The sequence below is a fragment of the Notolepis coatsorum genome (assembly GCF_963971535.1).
Source record: "Notolepis coatsorum genome assembly, chromosome: 11".
NCBI classification, from domain to species: Eukaryota; Metazoa; Chordata; class Actinopteri; order Aulopiformes; family Paralepididae; genus Notolepis; species Notolepis coatsorum.
Genome location: NC_140175.1, coordinates 20,495,010 through 20,506,461, shown reverse-complemented (window position 1 = coordinate 20,506,461; position 11,452 = coordinate 20,495,010). Strand labels below are relative to the sequence as shown.

General features: G+C 37.9%; 1 protein-coding gene across 2 annotated transcripts; it reads right to left on the bottom strand.

Annotated features, from left to right (window-relative positions):
- Positions 1–374: 374 nt before the first annotated feature.
- Positions 375–10,121, bottom strand: LOC311237481 (placenta-specific gene 8 protein-like). Of its 2 annotated transcripts, none has more exons than XM_084325393.1 (4): positions 10,017–10,121; positions 3,073–3,167; positions 2,789–2,913; positions 375–1,040 (listed from the first exon to the last, which is right to left on the bottom strand). In XM_084325393.1, the coding sequence occupies exons 2-4, from the start codon at positions 3,155–3,157 to the stop codon at positions 936–938; spliced, it is 315 nt and encodes a 104-aa protein (XP_084181519.1). In that variant the 5' UTR covers positions 3,158–3,167; positions 10,017–10,121; the 3' UTR covers positions 375–935. The 2 variants fall into 2 exon arrangements, with proteins under 2 accessions (XP_084181519.1, XP_084181520.1); XM_084325394.1 differs by having other exon boundaries at positions 3,073–3,170; positions 10,017–10,041.
- Between the last annotated feature and the right edge of the window lie 1,331 nt (positions 10,122–11,452).

Sequence of the window (11,452 nt, the reverse complement as noted above, 5' to 3'; positions counted from 1 at the left end):
ACCAACTTGAACAGCACAAGTATATTAAAAGACAATCTATTTTCAACGTTAAGCCAAGAGAGGCGGAGCTTCCTGAGGTCACCATGCACTGGCAGCAGATGACCACATCGCAGAGCAATAGTCAAGATGACATAAAACTAAACTTTGCACTATTTGACATAAAAGGGGACGGGCAACAAAAGAAGCACATTTCCTGGGGATGGGAATGTTTAAAACGATAACTGTCGCATCACACCTACCAAACCGTAACAGGTGTCGTGGGGGAGGGGAGGTACAGGTATCATATGGGCAGGGTAATAGTAGAAATACATATTATACCGTAGTGAGTGACAGATAATATTACAAAATGAATATCAACAGCAAGTTTTTAAAGATATTTTTATTTATGTTTTTAATTGATTGTTGTTTGGTATCATGACACCATGATTCATTGTTCTCCACCCACTGGGAACGGTGCTCACTGAGTAACGTGCTAAACATGCTATTTCCTTCTGAATACAGCAGACGGCATTAGAAAGATTAGAAAATGATCAATTTACATGATGTACTGTATCATTTATACATGATAGTTATATTCTACATTATAAATATTTTCTGCATTATATAAATTCAGGGTGCATCTAAGAGTGTTCCTCTTGTGAAGATGAATCTAGAGGAGAGAAAATATTAACGCATTTCTATTTATTTAACCAGGCAGATCAATTAAGTCCAATGTTGCATCATTAAACAATATTGCGATGATCAATTTCATGGCAAAAAAGTGAAATCAGATTAACTGGCAAATATCTTTCTTCATAGAAATTGTTATAGAAATTGTTTGTCATATATATACAACCCCATAAACGCTAACTACCAGGTCATCGGCATACATGAGCAGTCTTTGTGTGTGTGTGTGTGTTCAGAGTCCTATCCTAAAACTTGCAGCCTCATCCATTTCAGAAGATTCCTTGTTCCTTCCTCAGATCAATGTCTCTCTTCAGCTGACAGACGGCGCACCAAGGACAACACATGTACGCCACGAAGTCACTGAGCAGGGATCCCTGTAATAAACCAATGGTGAGCATGAGTGACATGAGGGCGGGACGCCCGCTGTGTAAACATGGTCGAGTACTACCTCGTGTTTGGTCGACCAAGAACCATATAACTCTCTTTTGAGTTCTCAGAGAATGTTGTTTTTCAAATTGTATTATCTAAAGATGGTAAAGGAGTGTTGTGTACATTCATAGTTAAAGGCAGCAGAGGTTGAGTACTTATATATCACATTCACACGGATTGACTCTACAACTGTGAATACGTGGACTATCCAAAATATTACATATGGTCTTTTATATACAGTATGTTAGATTAGATTAGATTCAAATGTATTGTCATCATACAGCACAAGTACAGTACAACGAAAAGAAGTTCATCCAACCAGAGTGAAAATGTAACAGTAAAGTGCAATAGTAATATACAATGTACAGGTGATTAAACTGGGTATACAATATATATATATATATATTAGTACTACTGAGTAACACTGCGAATCCGATGTATGTACAGAGTTACATACATACCAGCAGCGTAACTAGTACGAGTAGGTAAGGGATATGTACAGATATTGATATAGTATTTACAGAAATGTAAAAAGGATTATATGCAGATATATATATATAATATATGGTAATAAGAATAAATATATGTTTACAGTATATACAACATTAATGTACATGTTATCAAGCAGAGTTATGTGTATATGTAGGTATATAGAAGGATTATATGCAGGTATATTCAGACAGATATGGATATACAAATATATATATACGGTATATACAGCACTATTGTACATGCTATCATACAGAATTATATGGGTTATATGCAGGTATATAAGTAGATATATAGAAGGATTATATGCAGGTATATTCAGACAGATATGGATATATATGTCTGTGGTAAATATATAATAATATATATATTATTATATATTATATATATATATATATATATATATATATATATATATATATATATATATATATATATATATATATATATATATATATATATATATATATATATATATATATATATATATATATACGGTATATACAGCACTATTGTACATGCTATCATACAGAGTTATATTGTTCAATTGTCCAGACCCCAGGGTTGGATAAGCCTATACGTTGTGTCCTGTTCCCAGTTACGTTATGGAATACCTCTCGATAACTGTTACTGTGCTAGTATAAATGACTGTTAGTCGAGTCATCAGTGTTGTACTGTAGGTCCTGCATGCGACACGGTGCCACCAGACTGATCACGGTCTGACAATTTTTTTTAACAATATATTTATTGGGTTTTAGTTTGCAAATTACAACATGTATATCAGCAGAGCAGTATTCAGCAAACATTTTCACCCCGTTCTCCCTCCCCTAACCCCACCCCACACAAAATAATAATTAACTTCAAAAACAGGTTCACATAGGAAGGATACAGATTTAAATAATAAAAAATAAAAGATAAACATAAATAAATAATACAACCAAAATGTTTTACACATTAAGTAAAGGGTGTTTCTTGTCGTTTTTACACAATAATAAGAGTCGTCCCACAGTACTCCCCCTAATCCTGTTCTTCTTCCCAACATTCGTATTATGCTTTAAGAAGTACACAACCCCAGGCATTATCAAAAATGTTTTGTTTACGTCTAACAATATACACCATCTTTTCCATTGACATATTTGAAGCCATTTCTTTAATCCACATACCAATTCTTGGTCCATCAACATTTTACGGTCTGACAACTTACATTGATGTTGTATCTGGTCCTGTAGACGCTGCGGAGGGACGCGCTGACGCCACACATGCAGCACTCGTTCATGTCTCCGGCCATGGAGCAACCCATGCAATAGATGCAAAACAGTCCATAGCAACCTGAGACAGAGGGGGGGGGGGGGGGGGGGGTGAGGGGGATACAAGATATTATATATACCATACATACCGGACAATTATGTTGAGTTAATGTATCCATTATGGTATGTGAGTTTTGGAACAAAAGAGATATATATTATTTCCCAAGGAGAGAGTACTTACAGACCCCACAGTCACTGCCGCAGTCGGTCAGGCTGGTCTGGAACTCTGAGGCAGCGTAGCTGCCTGGTTGGCTGGTCACAGCCATGATCTGCTCTCTGCTGGAACACAAAGAGAAAGGGCTTTAATCTAATTCATAATGGATTTGGGCTCCTGTCATAGTATATCACTGATTCTTGAGAGTTGGGACAAAACATGTCCTACATAGAAAAGTCTAATTTATATAAAAAATAAAGAAATTTATAATGAGTGATATACTCACAAAGTTACATCTAAAGGTATTGTGTATACTGATGTTATGTTTTAGCATATATATTTGTTTTTTGGGGGATATTTGTTTAAATGTATAATGGTTAGAAGCTCCCATGTTAATTATCTTGTCCTCAGCAAGGGGTTACATTATTGACCAGCCCAAAAAAGCTTGAAAGACCTCTCCACTTGTGAAAACATACATATCAAATCAAAGATAAGGGTTATACATGTATAAAACAATGCATGCCATGAAACTCAAATAATATTGCCCATAGAAATCTACCTATCAAAGTTGTGTCCTCAGTTTATGTCAACTCTGTCAGACCTTTTCATAAACCTAATTAAATCAGGCAATAGCATGGCTAGCTCTATCCCTGAGGACCCCTTTTCCTTCCCCTGAATGTGGTGAATGCAACACTACCACACATGGTCTGGTAAGTTTTACACTTTTTGATATTTTAGACAAACAATGTCAATATTCCGATGGTCACAGCTGGAACATGTCAACACCGTCTCTCCGTTATTATACTTTTAAAAAAACAATAGTGGATTGAATTCAAGTGTTTCAGTGAGATTATTAAGACAGCTAGCAACTGCCAAAAAAACTAGCTAGCTGCAGTGCACAATACAGGCTTGGAGGGAAAATGTGTGCCCTTTTGTCAACTCCGTCAGACGTCAACTCCATCAGATTGTGTGTCTGACGGAGTTGACGTGTAAACTGATGGAGTTGACAAATCCATCAATAACCTCATAATATGCTATTATTATACTATTTTTGAACATGGTAAAGGATTTAAATGTTATTTCAGAGTTTTATCTGCACAGAAGTGTGCATATAATAGCATGCATCAGAGCATGGGCAGGCTGTGGTCTGCTTATTGAATAATTGTCTTACTTTCCCAGCACATGTGTTAATAAATAAATATAAATATATCACTTGTCTACGTTGATTGATTGATTGATGTAAAATATGGTGCAGTGTGTAGTTTTCACTACCAAACATCTACACTCTTGCCTCTTATAGAGCGGGGAAGGAGTTCCATGTTGCCCTTTCATATCCCAGAAGAGATACAAGACAGAAGAAAACAGTTATTCTTGTTATTATACTGTTTACTTAGATCATCAGAGCAGAGGGGCACGGTGGTAAACTGTGGATATTTGTTAGGTTTTAGTGAGTTGTTCCTTACCTTCGCGTGGGGTATGTCTGGGAGTGCTTGCATTCTTTCATTTATTTGCATTTCTTTTAAATTTGTTGGACCTTATGGTGTTCTTGTTCTGTTCTTGACTTATTGTTATGTTTCTTCTTGACTTGTTTAAAGAAGACGTGTACGGCCCATGGGGACATTAACGTGTGTTGTCGGGCCTTACAAATAAATTTGATTGGATTTGATTTCATCTTAATATCTTTATAATAATTCTTAATATAGGACTGGTCCATGCGTGTCTAGATTGCTGCATCATCCTTTCTCTGACTTTCCATCCATAGTGTAATACCGTAATTCCTCTAATAGTAACCGGGTCTCAAATACAAGCCGGGTCTCTATTAATGGCCGGGTGCGCTCTTGAGCTAAGCAATTATAAGCCGGCCTCCTAATACAAGCCGGGTTACTAATATACTGAGCTGCATACTGAGCTAGTTACTTGATTTCACTTTGAAAACGTTGAAATGACCAGTGACCACCTGTAATTGCACTGTTTACTATTTCATACAGTACTTGGTTTCAATAAATGAACCCAGTACATTTTACTGGGTTCAAACTGACACAAAATGTTGATTTATTCATTATGATCCGTTTGAAAATTTGAAATATAGGCCTCCCTCTTATACAGGCCTCCTCCTAATACAAGCCTGGTACCCGCTACAGTTGAAACAAATACAAGCCGGGGTTACTATTAGAGGAATTACGGTACATTATGGTATGGAGTGATCAACAGGATAATTCTTTGCTAGTCAGTTGTCACAATCTTATCAGTTGTAATTAAGGCTGTCAAAGTTAACACGGTATTAACGCGTTATCGCCCGATTCTATTAACGCCACTATTTTTTTTAACTCACGATTAACTTTTAAGATTATTATTATTTTTGTATTACTAGACTTCACTCAGGTGTATTATTGATGCTCTCATTGATACTATGTTTGTTTCTGAAGTGTGTGTGTGTGTGTGTGAGATATATATAGAGAGAGAGGGGGGTGAGAGAGATGAGGAAGGGGCAAGAGAGAAAGAGAGCCGGGAGAGTGTGAGTGTGAGAGAGAGAGAGGGGGGGTGTGTGATTACTCAGCCCTTGTGTGGGTGAATGTAACAAGTTCCTAACGTTTTCTTTCCCCTATTATTTCATGCACACTTTATTCATTGTTTTAAATTATTATTTTCTTTTAAGTTATTTTGTGCATCACTCTGTTTTGAATTTGATGCAAATTTGCAATGCATGAGGGTCATCCTTTTGTGTTAAATGGCTGCATAAAGCAAGCATTTGTTGACTCATGTTGATAAGATTATTAAAACTTGGAACTTGAAAAATATCTGTTTAAGGTAGATAAAAAAAGATATGTTAAAAAAAATGCGATTAATTCATGATTAATCGTGAGTTAACTATGGACAATCATGCGATTAATCACGATTATATATTTTAATCCATTGACAGCACTAGTTGTAATATACCCTAGGATTATTGGAATGAATGTCTTTGAATTTTCTCCCACTGCTTCCACTGAACATGGATTTTGTCTGCACAAGCCAGTGTGAAGATGTTTGCAACATCTAGTTGTAGAAACTACGCACTGCAGCTTTAACGTCAATCAATCAATCAATCATGTTTAGTAAATAGACACCTGATTTTATAGTCTTATTCTAATACATTTTCATGACTTTTGTATTATAGGAAAGCATGGCTAGACAGAAATTGTCAGTTGAGGAGCGAAGGAGAAGAAATAGAGAGTACCAATGAAAGAGAAGAGAAGAATTACACAGTGACGAAGAGAGCAAACATGTCATGCAAGAGCAGGAAAGACAAAGGTGGAAAAAGAGGGTTCAAGACAAAAAAGTAATAGAAATAGACAAGATGGGAGACAGGGCACAGAGGTATCGGAGAAAATATTGGAGAGAGGTCCAGAAAAGGTGCAGATAGAAAAGGTCCTGTGAAGGTGCGGTGCTGGAGGCAGACACCCCCCCAGATCAGGATATTCTAGATAACAATGCCAGACAGCGCAGAGAGTCTCTCAGACAGGAACAGAAACAAAGTAAAACACGAAAAAGGCATTCAAGATAAATACAAACTTTAAAAGAGAAGATTACAAATGTAACAAAGCAACAAAACAACCTGAGAAAAACAATAATGTGCTGAAAAAAGGCTACAAATACTGTACATCACCACTGGACTCTCCAGGCACGGAAACAAAGAATATGCTATCAGGAAGCAAAGTAAGGAATCAGAAAATCCAAAAGGCCCTGCTATTCCACCACATCCTCAGAAGAGAGCTGAAGACAAACAAACAAACTCCTGGCCCACGGCGCCAAAAACCAGCACTGAGTTCATCAGGCACGATTCTTAAAAAGTATCGTCTTCTTCAACAAATGAAAGACTTTGGGTTAACCTATAAGTTAATGAGAGAAAGGGAGCATCCTCAGAAAAAGCCAACATTCATACAGGGTGTAACACAGAATGTCCAGGATTTCTTCCTGAACTCTGCACGTGTGACGATGTGTGATGATGGATAGTGCTAATGATGGCTTTGTCATTATAAATTATTTCCCATATCTTTTAAAATCTTCGAAATTTTGCAATACAAAATTATGTAGGTTAGAGTTATCCTATCCCAAAAATGTACTCATATTTAAATTCCCCATTAAGAAATGCATCATTTAGACACCTTGCATGTTAGGATTTCCTTCAGATTCATGTTGGCATCCATGTATGGCGAAGGCCCGGACTGGCCATCGGGAGCTCTGTCTGTCTGTCACACACACACAAAGGGAGCCGCATGTGATTGGTGGAGGCGGTACCAGGCCATACAACTGATTGACAGTTGAGATGAATGAATGAATGAATGAATGCATGACTTTATTTGACAATATAAAAAATAAACATGTGACAGAAGAGCACAGTCGGGATATACTGCCAAGGATGAAACACAAAAAAGCTCAGAGCTTATTTCCATTGTGGTCCTTGTAGGGGGGTGGGGGAATGTGATGCTTAAAACATGCATCATACAAAACGTGACATCACAACACATCACATATACCATTTAACATTTATATACATACAGACTCATACAACATGCAAGGGTGCCTTAAGCTAAGTGTCTAGGTATAGTCCCTTTTGAGCCATGTCTTCAGATGGCGAATGGAATGGCAGATGGCACTTCTGCAAAATGACAGGGAGAGACAGCGAAAGACAAAAAATGTCAAGCATAACCTGCGCTTGAAGATGGACAGTGGAAAAAGAGGAAGGGTCGAGCAGAGAGAAAAATACATACTGCTTACTGCTTGTATTTCACAGAACAGTCAGATGGAAATGACTGGAAATGAAATGTTTCAACAGTGGAAAAAAGAGGAAGGGTGGAGCAGAGAGGGAGGGAGAGAAAAATACATACTGCTGACTGCTTGTATTTCACAGAACAGTCAGATGGGAATTACTGGAAATGAAATGTTTCAACACTTCAACAGTGAAAAAAAGAGGAAGCATGGAGCAGAGACGGGACGCCCTAAATGTTGCCGCTAAATGTGGCAACATTGACCAAATGTTTTCTTGCACCACGGGACCACCAGGTTAGTCAGTGATAAAAATAAACATGCTAGCTAGCTAACATAGCTAATGTTACCATGCATCATCATCATCCCCTGTCATTTTTTCCCCGCATAAATCTTTTATTCAACTTCAGTCCTGATCATAACCATTTAAATTTTTCTTGTAATGTCAGATTAAAAATGAAATACTCTAACTTTTCTGATTTCTGAGTTGTTAAGTCTGACATTACAAAAACTAAAAATCCATCAAAATCAGTGTTGTTGCTAATCATTGACACATGATGATTATAACAATTATTAGCCTGTAATAATCCCCCCCAGAAAAATCCACTTTGCATTTGATATACCGGTATTGAAAATATTTAAATGTGTGTGTTTTTTTAACAATAATTTGTGATGCCATCACAAACAATGGCATTTAAAGGGTAAACATTTTAAAAGTCCTGCACCAGCATGTAGGGAATTAAGTCATTGTAACAAAAATCTTCCTGGTGGGGGACCCCCAGACCCCCTGCTTAAAAATTTGCCTGACTTGGGCTATATTTCGCACTATATTTCCTGGCCTGAATAATTCCCCCAGTCCGGCCCTGCAAAGGGGTGAAAAATGGTCAAATCTGCCAGTTTGAAATACAAAATGATGTAAGTTAGAGTTATCATATCCGAAAATGTTTCCTATATTTTAATTCCCCACAAGAAACACATATTTTAGACACCCCTCATGTTAAAATTTCTTTAAAATTCATGTTTGCACAAAAGTATGGCCCGCCCTAATATGATGACCACTGGTGGCTAGCCAAGATCATCGATGTGGATACTGATCAACAAGATGTAAAAGTGGAATTTCTGCATCCCCATGGTCCAACAGAAAAGGTTCTGTTTCTGCCCAGTTCAAGACATCATAGTGAAACTAATCGGAAATGCAGAAGGAAACGAAGAGGAGAAGTGCAGGGTGAGAACGTGGAGATCAGGAAGTTGGGTAGATGAAAACAGGGACGAGAAGAAGGGGTCCTGGTCTCCATGACTGTTTTTGTTGTTGGAAACAGTGCATTTTGTAATAGTTGGAAACAGTGTATGTAAAGTTTGTTGTTATTACAATTGAGTTAACAAAATGTTCAGTATTAACATTAACAAGGAGTTATTAGTTCTTATCATTGTCACTTCCATCTGTTTAAAAAATGCATGTGTTCATTTATCAGAGATGCATATACAATTTAGTCAACTCTGTCAGTTTCTCGTCAACTCCGTCAGATCTTTGTCAACACCGTCAGATGTTTGTTTTTGTTAATTCTGTGGAAAATACAAATTCCTTCTTCAGTTTATGTTGTTTAAGTAATAAAGGAGCATCAGATCTTCATCCTCTTGTCTTATTTACTTAATGATCTTTTTTTTATCATATCAAAATTAAAAACAAAGTTTGAAAATGCAAATATTTCTAAATCTGTGTTTTCAGAATAGTGTGAAATTACACCTGAGGTTTATATATTATATTTGATTGCATACCAGAGTAACTAAACACTATTACAACATACTTCAGAACCTTAGATTCTTGTTGGACTGGAATAATTAGAATTATATACTTTTTTGTGTGTCTGACGGAGTTAACCCAAATCAAGTTTCAAAGGGAAACATGTGAATTTGTTCAAAATGTTTTTCTATGTAGAGCCCGCACCTTTACATGGTTAAATAGCTCAGACCTTTCTCTACACGAATATACAACTCTAATCAATATAGTGTGCATTCTCAAAATATAATATTAAAAAGTGTTTTGTCCCGACTCTCAAGAATCAGTGATATATATATATTGCTGTGTCAACATTGAGAGTTATCTTCAGTGTTTTTACTATTTCTGTGGAAATCATTGTCGTCGTTGTTGTTTTTTTTCTTAATAAAAAGAGGTACAAAAGATATATGTGTTTGAGATGTCCAGTCATGCAGTCAGTAAATCTTACCAGAGGGTTGGAGAGTTGAAGGACAGTGCTGTGGAACAGACCTCTCGGACGGACGCTTGAGAATGGGGGCAATAGACCTATCTCAAACCCTGCCCTCTTTTCTTGATCCTCCAATCACAACTGTCGCTTACCTCGGACAAACCAAGTTTGTCCGAGGTAAGCGACAGTTGTGATTGGAGGATCAAGAAAAGGGGCAGGGTTTGAGACAGGTCCATTCTGACATTGTGACATATTACGACCATGGGCTGGTCCTTGTTGTGATGATGATAAACATGTGATGATATGAAACGCCACACCCACGCCATGGAGACCACTGTAAACACACAATGTTCTCTCTCCCAAAGCAAAAGCCTTTGTTTTGCCAAAGTGATCATTTTAAATACATCACATATAAACATAACAATGTCTTATTGGCACAATCTTGTTGTAACTATCGCTGACATTTTTTGTGTGTGCATGGATTATTAGATTTCAACCACAATACAGGTAACTTCCCCATGGCAACTTCCTGGTGCAAGGTGCATAACGTACAAACACAAGACTGCTCAGATAAGGACTATATTGTTTAACCTTTATTTACCCAGGGTAGGTGGGAGCTGCCCAGTACAACCGCAGTCTGACACCATTGGCCACTGAGCAACTCCACTGGAGCAGTTGGGGGTTAAGTGCCTTTGCTCAAGGGCACTTCAGCAGCAGATTTTTCCTGCCGGTCCCGGGGATCGAACCGGCGACTTTCCGGTCACAAACCCGCTTCTCTAACCATTAGGCCACCGCTGCCCCCTTTTTTTATGTTTGTAGGTTATGTATTTACCTACCTTGATCTATGAATGAATGATTTTTTTTTATTCCGGTCTTATTTTACAAAGCAATGTACAGTAGTAGAACATTTATAAAAGAAAGAAAATGATTGAAAAGGTGTAGGCTGCTGGCGGTCAGGTGGCGTAGCGGAGATTGCGTTTGTCACTAACACCGGAGACGCTGGATTCACCTGTTCGAATCCAGCTCACAGCTCCGGCGTTGTCACCAGCTTGGCTGGCCGTTCACACTAATACAATTGGCAGTATTAGAGGGTGGGAAAGCTGGCGGGGTGGGTCCGGGTCGTTGTAAACAGCGACTCCTACAGCTCGGTCGGGGCGCCTGCTCAGCGCGGATAGGATCTAAGGCGGGTAGAATTCCCCACGCTGAGTCAAACTACTAAGTACAACTTCACGGGTACTTATGATAAAATACGCCAGGATTTAGACAGATGGTCGTCCCTTCCTAACTCCTTACAAGCCCGGGCTTCCATAATCAAAATGAACGTCCTGCCTAGGATACATTTTGTTAGCTCAATGCTCCCCCTGCCCCCTCCAATAGACCACTGGTGCAAGGTACAATCGATGGTATCTAAGTTTATCTGGAATAACAAACGCCCGATAATCAAAAGAGCTACTACT

Bases quoted from the DNA above. Each gene is read 5' to 3' on its own strand.
- LOC311237481 (XM_084325393.1), bottom strand. From the start codon at position 3,157: ATGGCTGTGACCAGCCAACCAGGCAGCTACGCTGCCTCAGAGTTCCAG. The intron at 2,914-3,072 runs GTAAGTACTCTC...CCTCTGTCTCAG, and splicing joins CGGCAGTGACTGTGGGGTCT to GTTGCTATGGACTGTTTTGC. The intron at 1,041-2,788 runs GTAAGTTGTCAG...GGTTTATTACAG, and splicing joins GGACCAGATACAACATCAAT to GGATCCCTGCTCAGTGACTT.